We start from the raw sequence: 17,357 nt of genomic DNA, 5'->3' as shown, positions 1-17,357 counted from the left end.
GGGGGGGGGAATAGTGTTGATGAACATTAAAGATTATGAGGCTGAAATTTTTAGGCAATTAGAAGATACCAAAACTTATAAAAAATTACGGGGAGACCAGTCCAAACAGGTACAACAGAAATTGACACAAATGGTAGAAAAGGCTGTTACTAAAGGAACAATCACAGATAAAGAAGCAAAATTCATTATCAACAGTGATCCTGTGGTTCCTGTTATATACATTTCACCAAAAATGCATAAAAATCTAGACACGCCCCCCGGAAGACCAATTATATCGGGGGTGGAATCGATCACTGCCAACTTGTCCAACTATATAGATCACTTTTTGCAGCCTTTAGTTGGATTAAATAGATCACATCTCAAAGATACCACCAGTTTTTTACAATTATTAGAGACCATCAAATGGGAGAACAACTATCTCCTGGTTACAGCCGATGTTAGCGCGCTTTATACCATCATAAACCACAAGGATGGGATAGAAGCAACCCGTGGGGCTTTGGAATTATCCTCCTTATCTGTCAATCTTCACATTTTTTTGCTTGAAGGAATTGAGTTTATCCTATTGAATAACTTTTCCTTTTTAAAGATGAATTCTATTTACAGAAAATGGGCACCGCGATGGGCACCAGGTTCGCCCCGAGTTACGCCAACCTGTTCATGGGCGCATGGGAGGAGGATGCGGTATGGGCGGGTGGCGGACTCGGGGCGATCCTGGTGTCCTATGCGAGATATATAGATGATATATTTTTTATCTGGGGCGGAGACAGAGATATCCAATGACAAATGGTTTGATATCCAATGACAAAAATATTGTATTAACTTTTGATATTCAAGAACAAAGTATCAACTTTCTTGACGTGACGGTTTATATAGAAGATGGAAGAATATGTTCCAAAATCTATATAAAACTAACAGATTTGGGAGCTTACCTATCAACTGATAGTTGTCACCACGACAATTGGATAAACTCCATACCCAATGGTCAATTCAAAAGACTAAGGAGGATCTGCACAAATGATATGGTGTTTTCCGATCAGGCACAAATGATGGGAACTAAATTTAAAGCGTGTGGTTATAATAAACAGAAGATAGATCACAGTATTGAGGCCACTAGAACTATAGAACGTAAAGAGCTGTTTGTTAAAAAACCATTATTGAAAGAAAATAATGAATTTAATCTCTTTTGTCACAAATTTTACCAAAGAACACAAGGTGGTAGAAAAAATCTTTAACAAACATTGGTCCTTATTAAAGAAAGATAATGTATTAGGACCACTGTTACCCAATAAACCAAAGTTAATCTATCGAAGAGCACCAAATTTGAAATCAAAGTTGGTATCTAGTGCACTGCCCCCAACACCTGCTATATCCACTATTACATCTGTTGGGTTCTACCGTTGTGGATCCTGTATGGGCTGTAAAAATATAAAAAATGCAAGTGGTAATAAAACCGAGGTGATAACTATAAATGGATATACAATAAAAATCAAAGAATTTATAACGTGCAATATAAAGAATGTAATATATGCTCTAAGATGCACCTGCTATAAGGTATATATCGGTAGAACATCAAGGCCATTAAAGGTACGAATAATCGAGCACCTGCGTAATATAAAAAAAGGGCTAGAAACACATGCCCTTTCGGCACATTTCAAACAGATACATAATTGCTCCACCTCAGGGCTGGTGTCCTTCCATGGGGTAAAAGCGATAAAGGGGAACATAAGACACAAAGACAGTGCAAAACATTTAGCAAAGGCAGAAATGAGCCTGATCTATAACTGTAATACCCTGGCTCCAGGGGGCCTTAACAACGACTTTGAACTTAAATGGTTTTTGTGATCCTTTAAACCAGGCTTGTCCAACCCGCGGGCCGCGGGCCGCATGCGGCCCAGGTCGGCTAGTAATGCGGCCCAGTGCAATTTTTTATTTTTTAAGAAATTCTATTCTAAAGTTTTCTAAAGTTTCAAGTTTGGGGAGCCAGCAGCACTAGACGCGGCTCTCTGTGCTTCCGGGATGCGGGCGCAGGCACATCGCGCGTGTGACGTCATGACGTCACACGCGCATGTGACGTCACACGCGTGCACCCGGCTAGAGAGAGCACGGAGCTAGTGGCGGGAGTCTCTGGCGCCGGCGGCCGCGGCTAAACTAGCAAATCCTGGCTAAAAAAAGTAGGTGCATGCTGCGGGCGGCTACCGGTACATGGTGTCCTTGCCAAACCCCCTTCCTTTCACTCCATACAATACTGGGCAACACTTCAGGCTCTACGAGAGGTCTTCCCCCTTCTGAAATAAAAGCATTCAGGCCATCAGCTGCAAGGCACAATTCTCTGTAAGGGAGTCCGGGCAGGAGGGGCAGACCGGGGCTTACATTTCAAATGTAGTTTTTTTCTCTTAACAATAAGCACAAATCAGGACAAATCTTTATTGAATGTTTAAGAGTTTTTCTTATGTTAATGAACAAAAGACTCAGCTGGTTTCATTTCTATTAAGTAAACTTGTTACATTCATTGAGAAAATAGCAGTGGTCTCCCCTAGTGAAACAGTATACGTTGAAGGGAGAGAGGAAAAAAAACAAACAAAATAGCAGTCCCGACTGGAATATAAATGTGTGTCCTCTTTTGCCCTTTCCAATCCCCTACTGCAGCCTCTCCTGTTGTTTCTCTGTGGTATAAATAATGTGATTTTATTTGTTTTCAGCCTTTAACTGCGCATCTTCCTGCACAACCTGTCCCGTAAGGCCTGCCACCTACAGAATTGTATTTTAAAAGCCTCAAACATCACTGTATATTAAGTAGTGATGTGCACCGGAAATTTTTCGGGTTTTGTGTTTTGGTTTTGGATTCGGTTCCAGTGGCTGAGAAACAATGTCAAACATCTCACTAACTACATTTCCAAGTAAGTTTAATATGTTAACTATGGCCCTCATTCCGAGTCGTTCGCTCGGTATTTTTCATCGCATCGCAGTGAAATTCCGCTTAGTGCGCATGCGCAATATTCGCACTGCGACTGCGCCAAGTATCTTTGCTATGAAGATAGTATTTTTACTCACGGCTTTTTCATCGCTCCGGCGATCGTAATGTGATTGACAGGAAATGGGTGTTACTGGGCGGAAACAGGCCGTTTTATGGGAGTGTGGCTGAAAACGCTACCGTTTCCGGAAAAAACGCAGGAGTGGCCGGAGAAACGGGGGAGTGGTTGGGCGAACGCTGGGTGTGTTTGTGACGTCAAACCAGGAACGACAAGCACTGAACTGATCGCACAGGCAGAGTAAGTCTGGAGCTACTCTAAAACTGCTAAGTAGTTTGTGAGCGCAATATTGCGAATACATCGGTCGCAATTTTAAGATGCTAAGATACACTCCCAGTAGGCGGCGGCTTAGCGTGTGTAACTCTGCTAAATTCGCCTTGCGACCGATCAACTCGGAATGAGGGCCTATGTTTTATATGTTTTTTTTGGATGATCAGGTATCGTTACTGTTATTTTATTTTATGTGCGGCCCAAACCAAATTTTCATCTTCTAATGTGGCCCAGGGAAGGTGAAAGGTTGGACACCCCTGCTTTAAACCTATACATGTATTCGGTGAAATTGACTGTTGTTCTCCATTTAGCTTTATAGACCAAGATTATTTTACCATCTTAAACCAACTGGAGAAGAAAAATGACCATTCAACACTATTCTCAAGAAAACATGTTATTTTTTCTGTGATATGTCAAATGGTAAGGAAAATTCATGGCAAACTAACATGGCGCTTATATATATTTGGGCAATTTTGTTTTTTTCCGTGTCAAAGATATAGCCATGCCTATATATTCTTAGCAATATTTATTGAAATCATTCTAGAAAGCCATTTTTTTGCCACCAAACTGTATATGGGCATATTTTGCCCATTCTAAAAATGGCCGTCTGAGCTTTGGTACAAATGAAAGATCTGTGACCCAGTTCCTGGCCATCAGACATGATAATCTAACTACTCGGTGCCACAATAGGTCTACTTTATTAAAGAGTGTGTTGATTCTCTGTTTTTCTCCTTTATTAGCCCGCGTTGTCATGGTAACGACACGCAGGCATCCTTACCTACTTCTACTTCCGTTTTTTAGACCGCGTTGCTATGACAATGATGCGTCAGGCCTCTGGGTGCACGTCACTTCCGCATCTAGAGATCGCGTCGCCATGGCAACGGCGCGCAACCTAGCGTGCAGCGGTCGTAACACTCCAATTTTAAACAATCCACGGTGTGCGGCAGATATGCGGACACCTTTGAAGTATCAGCTGTTTTCCATTCCAGCGTCCTCCTTTTGGGAGTTACTATTAAAGAACACGGCACCAAACGAAGTGCTGTGTGTATGGTTGCCATGGAGATTCCTCTAATAAAAAGCGTGTAATTTATTCATTTTCAATCTGTTTTGTTCTCAACAACTTTGTTAAACATTATAAAGCATGTTGATAATTCTGTTTTGCATTTTACAATGGTTTTCTGCCATTATGATAAAATGTCCCCTAATGATGATGTCATAATTAAAGAAGTTTTTTGATTGGTCACTCCACATATAAATTACTGGTCCCTCCACTCTCTCAGTATGTCTTGATAAAGGCCTATGACAGGCCGAAACATGTTGACCAGCTGAGAGTGTGGACCTTCTACTATACCATTTAGGTATGAACTGTCATTGCTTTTAACTAAATTCTTTTATTTAAGTCTTGGACTTAAAAAAAATTCTGTATGTTTTGGATGCATTATCCACGCTGCTATAACATCTAATGGACTGTGCATACCTTTTTATTGTGTTCATTGTGCTCACCCCTTATGTACGGGGCGTTTTTTAATAAAATACAAACCTTTTTCATGTGGACATATCGTGAACCATATTCTTTTTTGAATTTGGGATCTATCCACACATGAGGAAAATTAGTGCCAATCATTAACACGTTTGATCATCGAAAGAAACCCAGATGTGCTTGAATATAATCTTTATTTCCGTGAGTAGGGTACGCCTTACATTCAACTTACAGAGTATGAAAGATACCTTTATGTGTTTCAACAACCCCCTTTTTGTGTGAGTGAGGTACGCTTATTTCCTCGGCAAAGAGGGTTTATCACCTAAATCTGTGATTTCTAAACACAGAGGTGGATAGAAAAAGATACCTTGATAGGCTTTCTTCTTTCGTTTGGAAAGTGAGTTGGGGTACGCCTCATCGATGGATGAATATTGCCTTTTCTGTGTTTAATATCTCTGACATTGAGAGAGACTTATTCATTATTTAAACATTATTACACATATATATATATATATACCATTTTTTCCATGTTGACATCGATCTGAGGAGAAAGAATTGCTTCAGAAAAGGGAAATACGCCCGTCCACACGACAATTTGAAGCTCCATCTTTCCTGCACATTCCAGGGACGTGTTACTAAGTATACCTTTATATATATACTGTTAAGCGCCTGTTATTCTGGTGTCCCACACATTTGTATTTAAACTTGATGACTGAGGTAGTCCGCTCCCAGTTGAGGACCCCTGGAATGAATACTGCCGATACAGCTGCCAGATGGCGTTCCACCCACTGAAGAATCCTTGACACTTCCATCATTGCCATGCGGCTACGAGTGCCGCCTTGGTGATTTATGTACGCCACCATGGTGGCGTTTTCTGACTGTACTAGAACAGGCCTCTTCTGCATGAGATGCTGGGCCAGGTTCAAAGCATTGAACACCACCCGCAATTCCAGAATGTTTATCGGGAGGAGAAACTCCTCCCTGGTCCACCGACCCTGAAGAGAGTGTTGCTCCAACACCGTGCCCCAACCACACAGACTGGCATCTGTCATCAGAAGGACCCAGTTGGAGATCCAGAAGGAATGACCACTGCTCAATTGATGGTCCTGTACCCACCAGCTCAGTGACCGACAAACCTCCGGAGACAAGGAGATCATGTGAGACCTGATTTGGTGAGGAAGGCCATCCCACTTGGCAAGAATCAGCTTCTGCAGAGGGCGGGAATGAAATTGAGCGTACTCTACCATGTTGAAAGCCAACACCATGAGGCCTAGTACTTGCATCGCCGAGTGTATCAACACTCGCGGGTGAGAGCAGAAGCATTGAATTCTGTCCTGAAGGTTCAGGACCTTCTCTTGAGATGAGAACAATTGTTGGTTGTGAGTGTCCAACAATGCCTTCAGGTGCACCATGCTCTGAGCAGGGACCAGGGAAGATTTCTTCCAGTTGATGAGGCACCCGTGGGCTTGCAGAAACTGGACCGTCAGATCCAGATGACGGAGGAGATTTTCTGGGGAATTTGCCAGGATCAGCAAGTCGTCCAGATACAGTAGAATCCTGACACCCTGACGGCAGAGTAGGGCCATCATTACCGCCATGACCTTTGTGAATACTCGCGGAGCCATGGTCAATCCAAAAGGTAAGGCCCTAAATTGATAATGAAGGTTGCCAATAGCAAACCGCAGGTATTGCTGATGCAACATGGAAATAGGAATATGGAGGTAAGCATCCTGTATATCCAGGGAGATCATATAGTCCCTGGGCTCCAAAGCCAGAACAATAGAGCAAAGAGTTTCCATACGAAACTTGGAGACCCTCACAAATTTGTTCAAGGACTTGAGGTTGAGAATGGGCCTGGAGGAACCAATCGGTTTTGGAACTAGAAACAGCGGAGAATAGTACCCCTTGACTCTCTGAGCCAGAGGCACCGGCACTACCGCTCCTGTGTCCAGGAGGAACTGTACCAGCAAATGAAGAGTTTTTGCCTTCACCTGATCTGAAGGGACGTTTGTCAGGCAAAATGAATGAGTGGGACGATTCTTGAAGGAATGGCGTATCCGTGAGTGGCGACTTCCCTTACTCAGGCGTTGAAGTGGTCTTCAACCATACCTGGGTAAACCCTAGAAATTGGCCTCCCACCCTGGGAGCCCCCAGGGCGAGGCCCGCCCCATCATGCAGTAGGCTCATCTGATTTGGAAGCAGGCCGACAGACAGCCCAGGAACGTTTAGGTTTGGGCTTAGTGGTTTTGGAATTACGAGCTTGTTTTGGGTACGCCTGACCCTTTGCTTTACCTGGAGGTCGAAAGGAACAAAATGAAGTACTCTTAACCTTCGGGACCGAAGGAGCAGTACTAGGTAGACACGCAGTCTTAGCTGAAGCTAAGTCAGCAATAATCTTGTTGAGATCTTCTTTTTTAAAAATAATGTCTCCCTTAAAAGGTATCACCTCCAAGGCCTTTTTAGAGTCCAGATCTACAGACCAGGACAGCAACCAGATGATCTGGCAAGCCAGAACAGACATAGAAGACGCATTGGCCACCAGGATACCAGCAGCAGATGCCGCCTCCTAAATATAAGGAGAGGCTGTAATAATGTATGAAAGACACTGTCTAGCATTATCAGGAAAATTAGACGGTAGTTCCACTTCAACTTCCTGAACCGAGGCCCCAATAGCTTTAGCAGCCCAAGAGGCTGCAATAGTAGGACTGTGCACAGCTCCAGCAAGAGTGTAAATAGACTTCTTTCCTGGATTTTTCCCAGGATTCCTGACGAATGTCAACCAAATGGTCAGAATGAGGTAGAATTAATTTAGCAACCTTCTGATGTTTAAACTTATGTGGTTTCTTAGGAGTAGCTTGAGGCTCTTCGACATCATTGATTTGAAGAATCAGCCTGATAGCCTCCAAGAGGTCAGGAAAATCCACTAGTGTCAAAGATTCCCCATCAGAAGCAACTACATCAGTGTCTGAAGGGTCAGTGTAAGTGCCATCTTCATCGAATGAGGTATCCGAAACATGTGTGGATTGTTAGGAAGAAATGGCCCGTTTAGATGAGCCCTTGGTCTTAAACGGGCGAGAGTCAGGATTTTGTTTAGCCAGAGGCAGATTTAATTGCTGTAACTGAGAGGACAGAGTATCTGCCCATGGCGGATTAACTGCAGAGACAAAATGTGGCTGTAATGGCACAGGAGATCCTATAGGGGGCGCAAGTCTAGTTACTAGCGTAGTCAGTAAATTAGAGAAAGCAGCCCAAGGTGGGTCTTGATTTGCCACCGGTGCTGCAGACTGACAGTACTTGAACCCTCAGCTGCTATGTTTTCCTCCGAGTAATCCGTGGCATCAGCACTGCATGGTGCAGGATCAGCCATAGATCGACCATCCTGTTTAGCAGACATCATATGTAAGCATAACCTTAGGGTGTATTAGTACAATATAAGCAGACAAATGACCTAACAAAAACCCTCTGTATAATGTGACTGCAAAGCAGAGCACAAACAGAGGATTTAAGAGGCATGTGGTAACTGTAAAACACAGAGAAAAATACCAAAGTAGTATATCCTGTGAAACACTATATTATATGAGGACCCTGACGCACTTAGTGTAATGGTGCCCAAACGCTGACAGGGAATGAGGGAGACAGAGAGATGAAGCTCCAGGGCGGGAACATTTACTCTAAATGGCGCCCAGGGGCTGGGGGAGGGGCTACATGTCAGAGCCTTATCCACTTGCTGGACTTCTTCACCAGGAACTGTGGACCATAATAAAACAGTTTATATACAAAACCAACCTGTGCCCCTGCCCTGGTGGTCTAGTGTGGTCCCTGTACCAACACAGTGTCCACGCCAGTGCTCGTGGCCCACCTCCTAATGGCCGCGCCGGATCACGATTTTCAGCGGGTCCTGCCTGGGGGACGCTCTTACCTCCTCCCTAGTTGTGGTCACACGATCCCGGAGAGCAGCGGTGAGTGTGTGCGCCCTGGGTGAAAACCCGGAGCCTCCGCTGTAAGTACCCGGCAACCAGAGACGCGGGAGTATACAGCGCCGCTGGGGAAGGTGATGCAGCTGCAGCAGGAGATATCAGAATGATATCTAGCACTAGAGTGCCTCTGCTGCAGCCCTTGAAGTCTTCTATCTTCTTTTAAAAAGCTCTTTTCAGGGCTGCTGGAGCAGCCCTGCCAGTTGTATGCCTGCACTGCAGGTACCAACTTACAAACTGAGCTCCTGTGCATGAAGGCGGGGTTATAGAGGAGGCAGCGCTGAGCATCTTGGGAACAGTCAAAGCTTTTAGCCTGTTGGTGCCTTGGATCAAGATCCTACTTTACACCCCGATGTTATTCCCTGTGGAATCCTAGTGTATCCCGCTGCAGAAATCTATATTCATGTGAGGTCAAAATATGTTGAAAAATAAACATTAAAAATGTACTGTTTCAGTGAAGGAGTGGGATGTATAGAGACCTTATATTGCATGTGGGAAGCATGGATGGTGTAATGGTTAGCATTACTGCCTCACAGCACTAAGGTCATGGGTTTGATTTCCACCATGGCTCCAACTGTGTGGAGTTTGTATATTCTCCCTGTGCTTGCGTGGGATGCCTCCCACAGTACAAAAAACTATACAAGTAGTTTAATGGCTTCCAACAAATTTAACCCTAGAGAGAATGTGTGTGCGTGTGCATGTGGTAGGTTACATAGGTAGACTGTAGGCTCCATTATTAGGGCAGGGACTGATGTGAATGGCCAAATATTCCCTGTAAAGCTCTGCGGGGGGGGGGGGATGTATTTATGTGATCGGTGGTCAGGACACCGCCGGTCACAATACCGGCACCTACATCCTGAACGTTCACTATACTGACAGTTGGCCTGCAGACCAACAGGGACTATTTCCACTGGTGGGTGTCCACGACACCTATAGAGTGGGAATAGAACCTGTGGCGAGTGCAGAGAGCCACCTATCCCGCAAGGGGCTTCGTCCCGCTCACCTCCCCTCGCCGGCCATCTAACAGCTGGGATCCTGATGTCGGTACTGTGACCGGCTGTCTCCTGACCGCTGGTCACATATACCCAACCCCTATGGAATATGTGTGCGCTCTTTAAATAACTAGTAATAATAGTAAATGTTTGGTGTGAATCTCACTTTACGGAATTAATGAATATTGAGACGGAATTTACGGAATAATGAATATCAATTGTAAAAGGAAAGCATTTTTCACCTTTATACGAACTTCATGAGCCTTTGGAGGAGCAACTTCTATCTCTTCAACGCTGAAGGGTTTATGCGAATCCCACAATACTGCTGCCCGACATTTTATTACCTGGAAAAAATAAATATTATTCTAACATGTGCATAGAAATTATACATAGCCTGTAGTTTCTGATTGCTTGGAAAGTTTAAAGTTGGCATTTGCTTGTACAGTAGTGCGATATTTCCCCAGGATATACAATATTGAATAACCAGAATATAATGCTTAAAGCCTCTTAGACATAATCAGCATAAGGTTTATGGGCCAGTAGGGACCACTTGTCATTATGTGCACAGTTATGCAGCTTTACACTGTGGGGAACATTTACTAAGCAGTGATAAGAGCGGAGAAGTGAGCCAGTGGAGAAGTTCCCCCATCAACCAATCAACAGCTCTGTATAATTTTATAGCATGCAAATTTTAGATGTTACTTCAGTGCTGATTGCCTGCCATGGGCAACTTCTCCACTGGCTCACTTCTCCGCTCTTATCACTGCTTAGTAAATGTCCCCCTGTATCTTATGAGAGAACTATGTTCATTTGTAAGCTTTGATTTTTTTTTCATACATTTGTAAAACGTAAGTGAATTGTTTAAAAATATAGAGGTGTCCTCATATACTGTGGATTCAGCCAAACAGCCCCTCTCCGTGCGCCAGGCCTCGAGTGGCTAAGCTGCGCCGAGCATCTTTTTTGCTCAAAATGTGTTTTATTTTCACAAATAAAACAAAGGGAAGCAAAAAACCTATAGTACTTTACTACATTGCACTGATCTATTTGATGTGCAACACTTGTACTACTGTATTAGAATGAGTCTGAACCTGTATATGAAGTGCTTTGATGCAGCGGTTGCTGCTTTTCTCACACCAAGTTCCGTTGTACTTTATCTGTGACTCTGTACAGTATGTGTTTAAAATATATTTCTCTCTAGTTAGTGTCACGGGAGGCAGTCAATTGACCACCGGACGGGATTCCGGCAGTCAATATACTGACAACGGAATCCCAACATAAACTGAAATACCGGCGGTCAGAGTCCAGAACGCCGGCTGGTTCCCCCACTATAGCTAATCAGTGAAATCACTTAACATATGCATGTTCACTTCCAACAGTATCTGCATGGGAAAATTTCTCTAAAGGTGTGTACACACGGTGTGATTTTACCTTGCAATTTTGACTATATAGTCAAAATCACAAGGAAAGTTAGGGCATATTGCAAGGTGTTAGCCAGCTTGCAATACCGATTCAATCCCGATGTGCACTTCCGCGAGGTCGGTATCACAAGGAAAGACAGACTGTGCAGGCAAGTCAATCTTAACTATATAGTATACAATCTAGTACAATGTATAGTCAAAATTTGCACTTAGTCAAAATCGCACATAGTCAAACTTGAAGGTACAGATAGTAAAAATCTGTGGTTCTGGGCTCTGGGGGAGTTCAGGGGAAATCACATAGTCAAAATAGAAGAGAGCCAAAATGTCAGCATGGTGAAATCAGTCTGCTCAGAGTATTGCAGGGGAACAGACCTCACCAGTGCAGTAAGATTGCAAATGGACTGCCATTTTATCCCACTATGCACGTTTCTCGGGAAATATGTGTCTTTCCTCACACTGTGTTCCCAGGGAGAAGAAATAATGGTCAGTTATCCAGTGAAGCCAAGTCATCTTATACAACAATAAATTGTAAAGACAATTGCCCTATCAATGACAAGCAACAACAAGAAATGGCATCCAATTCACCTATTAATTACACATGTAGGGCTCATCCAGTAGGTATTGCTGAACACAGGAAGGTGAAATCCTACCAAGTGTATTAAATAGGAGCACCCTTCCATAATGCATCAAGTTGGCCTTATGATTGCTGACCTTTTTGTCACTCATCTCTTAGTTGCTACACAGCAGGAACAAGGAATACAATAAAGGACCAGCCTCAGACCACACCAAATAATAAACTCCATGTTATGGATTTTTATGATAGACTATAAAACCAGTGATGACCTATGTAAAAAGTCATGTCCAAGTCAGGTCAAGCTTCCCACACATGAAGGTATAGTACTTCCCCAAACATGAATTTAGTCACTCACAGTATAAAAGCCTGTTTAAAATGAGAATCTCTTTCACCATTGCAAAAAAAACCAAGAGAAGGTCACCCTTCCATCCATCAAAACGGGTGTGAGGAAGGGCATGATGTTATGGGGGTAGCACAGAAGAGAGGAATGAGGGGCATGTAACTTGACCTGACATGAAACCTGAAAAAAAACCTGAAAAAGAACCTGATGTGAAAACCTGAAAGAAAAAACTGTGGGAAGCCAACAGCCAATATGGCTCATTGTCATACAAAAAAAAAGGTCAAAATCCCTCAAGGGCCCCCACCTTGAAGGTGGTGAGTGGTCGAAGATTCCAAGTTAGGACACACAGGGAGGCTGCGAGCTACAAACCCCACCATACTGAGCACTTACAACTCAGCATACACAGTAACTCCAGAGCTGTTGTGAAACCCCAAAGTTAAGAAAAAAGAACAGATTACAAGCAAATAACATTGGGTGCAATGGGAAGTCAGCTGGTTGAGACTGCTGCAGCAATAGGAGTACTGGGAAAGAAAAGAGAAGTACATTGGTAAATATTTAAAGAACTACAGTCCACAGAGAAAATTAAAGGTGGATTGCAAAGAACTAGTTAAAGTAAAAAAATACGCTCAGGAATGTGCACAATCACTATGGGAACTACTGTATACTGGAAAGGTATGTCTGAATTTTTTCTCCCTGCAATGTTGTGGAACTGGTAAAGGAACTTAAAGCGTTGGCATAGAAAACAACATTCCAAGAGAATAATGGCTGTTGAACCTCCAAAGGTCAGAAGATGCTAATATAGTTATACAGACTATAAAAATATCTAAAACACTTGTAGGATCTATAGTCCAGATGATGGCTCTAAAGTGCTGCCATCTAATACAAATTAAATGACACATAAATGGGCCACTATGCATCAAATACATTGGATTAAGCAGTCCTATAAAAATAGGCTGGGGAAGGGGTGTTGTTTGAAATTCCATTGATATAGTTTTAACAAAATAGGAGTAGTGAATTAAAGACCAAATTGACAGACATTATAAAGCTATAAGAGAAGGCACTAGACCAGAGGCGTTTCTACAGAGGAGCGGGTCCATGTGCACCTCCGGGTGGACCCCCTCCTCTGAACGGTGCTGTAGACTCCGGCATTGTGCCAGAGTCTACTGCACATGCACAGGTTTGCGGAAACATGGCATGCACGGCAGCCATTTTGGCATCGATTTCCGCTGCAATCGCTGCACCCGCCGCTGGACTCCGGTAAGGTAAGTATTTAAATGGGTGCGGTGTGTGCCTCCTCGAACCAGGGGCCCATGTGCACCGCACACATTGCACCCAATATAGAAATGCACTTTACAGTAAAAATTAGCACAACATAAGAGTCTATGTAAGCATGAGCACAAGACAGTATTTCTAAAGGCGTTACTGGAATGTCAGAACAGCAAAGGAAATGCACAAGATGCACAAACCAGGCAAATATACATATATACTAGAGATGAGTGGGTTCGGTTCTCAGAGAACCGAACCCCCAGAACATCCTGTTCTGAGCCAGAAACCGAGTCCAGCTCGGGACTTCCCACCAGACTCGGAAACCAGAACGAAGCAAAATGTCATCATCCCACTGTCAGATTCTCATTGGTTTTGGATTCCGTATAAACAGCCGCGCGTCGCTGCCATTTTCACTCCAGACTTGGAGAGTGAGGGAGACAGACCTCTGTCTCTCTCTGTGGATGGTGGCATCATGTGGGGTCAGCGTGTGCTCTTTTGGGGTGCTGTCACATCACTGTGATGTTAGGGGTGCTGTCCTGGCTGTCACTGGTGTTTCATGTGATGTTAGGGGTGCTACAGCTGTACATGGGTGTTGTTGCTGTCCTGGCTGTCATTGTGTTGTACAGAGGGCAGGGGCTCTGTTCTCCTGTATGCAGTTAAAATACAGGGGTGCTGGCCCTGTCTTGTATGCTGTAAAAATTCTGGGGTGCAGTAACATAAATTTACTCTGGCCCTGCCTTGTATGCTGTAATAATTCTAGGGTGCAGTAAAATAAATGTACCCTGGCCCTGTATTGTATGCTGTGAAAATTCTAGGGTGCAGTAAAATAAATGTATACTGGCCCTGTCTTGTATGCTGTAATAATTCTAGGGTGCAGTAAAATAAATGTACACTGGCCCTGTCTTGTATGCTGTAATAATTCTAGGGTGCAGTAAAATAAATGTATACTGGCCCTGTCTTGTATGCTATAATAATTCAGGGGTGCAGTAAAATAAATGTACACTGGCCCTTTCTTGTATGTTGCAAAAAGTCTGGGGTGCAGTAAAATAAATGTACACTGGCCTTGTATGCTGTAAAAATACAGGGGTGCTGCTGTTAAAAATAAAAGTACACTGGTCCTGTATGCTGTAAAAATACAGGGGTGATGGTGTTAAAATAAAAGTTCACTGGTCCTGTATGCTGTAAAAATACAGGGGTGCTGCTGTTAAAATAAAAGTACACTGGTCCTGTATGCTGTAAAAATACAGGGGTGCTGCTATTAAAAGTGCACTGGTCCTGTGTGCTGTAAAAATACAGGGGTGATGGTGTTAAAATAAAAGTACACTGGTCCTGTATGCTGTAAAAGTACAGGGGTGCTGCTGTTAAAAAGTACACTGGTCCTGTATGCTCTAAAAATACAAGGGTGCTGCTGTTAAAATTAAAGTACACTGGTCCTGTATGCTGTAAAAATACAGGGGTGCTGCTGTTGAAATAAAAGTACACTGGTACTGTATGCTGTAAATTACAGGGTGCAGTGAAAATAAATGTACACTGGCATTGTCTTGTATGCTGTAAAATTACAGCGGTGTTGTGAAAATACAGGGGTGCTGGCACTGTCCGTGGTTGCGATGTCTAGGCCTGACCTCACAACACTGTAAGGGAAGAGGAAGCTCCTACCACCATTTGCAAGCCCTCTGCAAGTGCTGGGAGGATCAACGCCAGTCCACTTGCTGATATTGAGATTGAGGATGTCACTGTAGAAGTACACCAGGATGAGGAGGATATGGGTGTAGCTGGCACTGCGGAAGAAGTTGACAATAAGGATTCTGATGGTGATGTGGTTTGTTTGAATAAGGCACCAGTGCAGGCAGTTGTTGTCCATGGGATTGAAAAGCCCATTGTCATGCCTGGGCAAAATACCAAAAAAGCCCCCTCTTCGGTGTGGAATTATTTCTCCACAAAGCCTTTTTCAATCCATAATTAGTAAGGGTGTGGCCGGAGAGACCCCCAGCCACATGGATAATGGCAGCTGTGGCGCTGAAGAGGTTAACCCTCAGCTGCCATGCCCCATTTTAAATGGACAATGGGCACTAGGTGCCATTTTAAAAAGGAACACTTGGCTCTAGGCACCATGCACTGTACATAACTAAATGTATGTTTAATAATGTGTCTTAATATATTATATTGCTGCACTGTGCATAGTTGGAGAATTATGAACTGCACGGTTATAGAATTGCAGGGACAGGGCACTTATGAGAAAAGTACAGTATGAGTTATTTTGATTCTGAAGGGCTTTGATGATTGTTCTTCAGCAACTTGTACATAGCAAGTCATGTGGTAATTGTCCTAGCTCCAGACTTGCTATGTACAAGCAAGTGTCAATAAGCAGGCCTTTTGGTGGCCAAACCTTTTCTTTGCGAAACAAACAAAGGTTTGGGAAGAAGACTGTTTGTGTTTCCAGCATCTCATGTTGTGTGATAAGCCATGCTGGTTTTACATGGAGATGTGAGAGAGACAGGAACATGTTAATCACGTTGTGTTTTATGAATGCAAACTAGTGGGTTTCATTTAACAACAGTTTGATGTAAGATTTCCTAGGCTGCATTATATACTATGCAGATTTATAATTAAATTACAAGAACGTTGTCTCTGTGTGAGAGGATGAATGCAATTGAAATTCAAGTTATATTTACAGTTGTGAAAGAGACATGAACCTGTTTATCAGATTGTGTTTGGGAAAGCACACTGGTTTGGTTATATATGAAAAGAAGCAGAAATGTGCTTATTCTAATTCTTAACTTTTGAAATGTAACTTGTATTTATTTATATTTTGTGCGATAACCTGATTGGTTACAGAAGACAAGGAGGGCTTATAACCCTGTGGTACTGTGTGTAGAATTGAGATAAACTACATTCTGCTGTGAACATCTTGCTGTATGCTGTTGCACCTAGAAATAGTGAAGAGTTCTCTTTAGAACTATTGCAAATAAATATAATTTGCCTCAAGAAGACCGCTTCATCCTGTGACCTGCAGGGCTAGGCAAAGCCTAGCTCCGTTTTTCGGCTGTCCAGGGTGTAACCAGCGTCTCCTTCGGCCTGCTACCATGCTGTGCTTGGGCAAGCAACGTTTGGGGATTCGTCAACACTACACAGTGGTGGTAAGGCGGCGTGTCAACTAGAGATGTGCACTTGAAATTTTTCGGGTTTTGTGTTGTGGTTTTGGGTTCGGTTCCGCGGCCGTGTTTTGGGTTCGACCGCGTTTTGGCAAAACCTCACCGAATTTTTTTTGTCGGATTCGTGTGTGTTTTGGATTCGGGTGTTTTTTTCAAAAAACACTAAAAAACAGCTTAAATCATAGAATTTGGGGGTCATTTTGATCCCAAAGTATTATTAACCTAAAAAACCATAATTTCCACTCATTTTCAGTCTATTCTGAATACCTCACACCTCACAATATTATTTTTAGTCCTAAAATTTGCACCGAGGTCGCTGGATGACTAAGCTAAGCGACCCTAGTGGCCGACACAAACACCTGACCCATCTAGGAGTGGCACTGCAGTGGCACGCAGGATGGCCCTTCCAAAAAACACTCCCCAAACAGCACATGACGCAAAGAAAAAAAGAGGCGCAATGAGGTAGCTGTGTGAGTAAGATAAGCGACCCTAGTGGCCGACACAAACACCTGGCCCATCTAGGAGTGGCACTGCAGTGGCACGCAGGATGGCCCTTCCAAAAAACACTCCCCAAACAGCACATGACGCAAATAAAAATGAAAGAAAAAAGAGGTGCAAGATGGAATTGTCCTTGGGCCCTCCCACCCACCCTTATGTTGTATAAACAGGACATGCACACTTTAACCAACCCATCATTTCAGTGACAGGGTCTGCCACACGACTGTGACTGAAATGACGGGTTGGTTTGGACCCCCACCGAAAAAGAAGCAATTAATCTCTCCTTGCACAAACTGGCTCTACAGAGGCAAGATGTCCACCTCATCATCATCCTCTGATATATCACCGTGTACATCCCGCTCCT

The 17,357-nt window shown here is 43.4% G+C and overlaps 1 protein-coding gene across 1 annotated transcript in view; it reads right to left on the bottom strand.

Moving 5' to 3' along the window:
• The window catches only part of LOC134910178 (alcohol dehydrogenase 1-like), a 243,834-nt gene that overhangs the window by 132,554 nt on the left and 93,923 nt on the right, over positions 1-17,357 (bottom strand). Inside the window, exon 2 of the mRNA XM_063917912.1 lies at positions 9,988-10,089. Coding sequence (XP_063773982.1) covers positions 9,988-10,089 — 102 coding nt within the window. The remainder of the gene's footprint in view (positions 1-9,987; positions 10,090-17,357) is intronic.

Source organism: Pseudophryne corroboree, chromosome 1 (assembly GCF_028390025.1).
Source record: "Pseudophryne corroboree isolate aPseCor3 chromosome 1, aPseCor3.hap2, whole genome shotgun sequence".
Lineage (NCBI taxonomy): Eukaryota > Metazoa > Chordata > Amphibia > Anura > Myobatrachidae > Pseudophryne > Pseudophryne corroboree.
The sequence above is the reverse complement of the archived record's forward strand: the minus strand, read 5'-3'. Positions and strand labels throughout refer to the sequence as shown.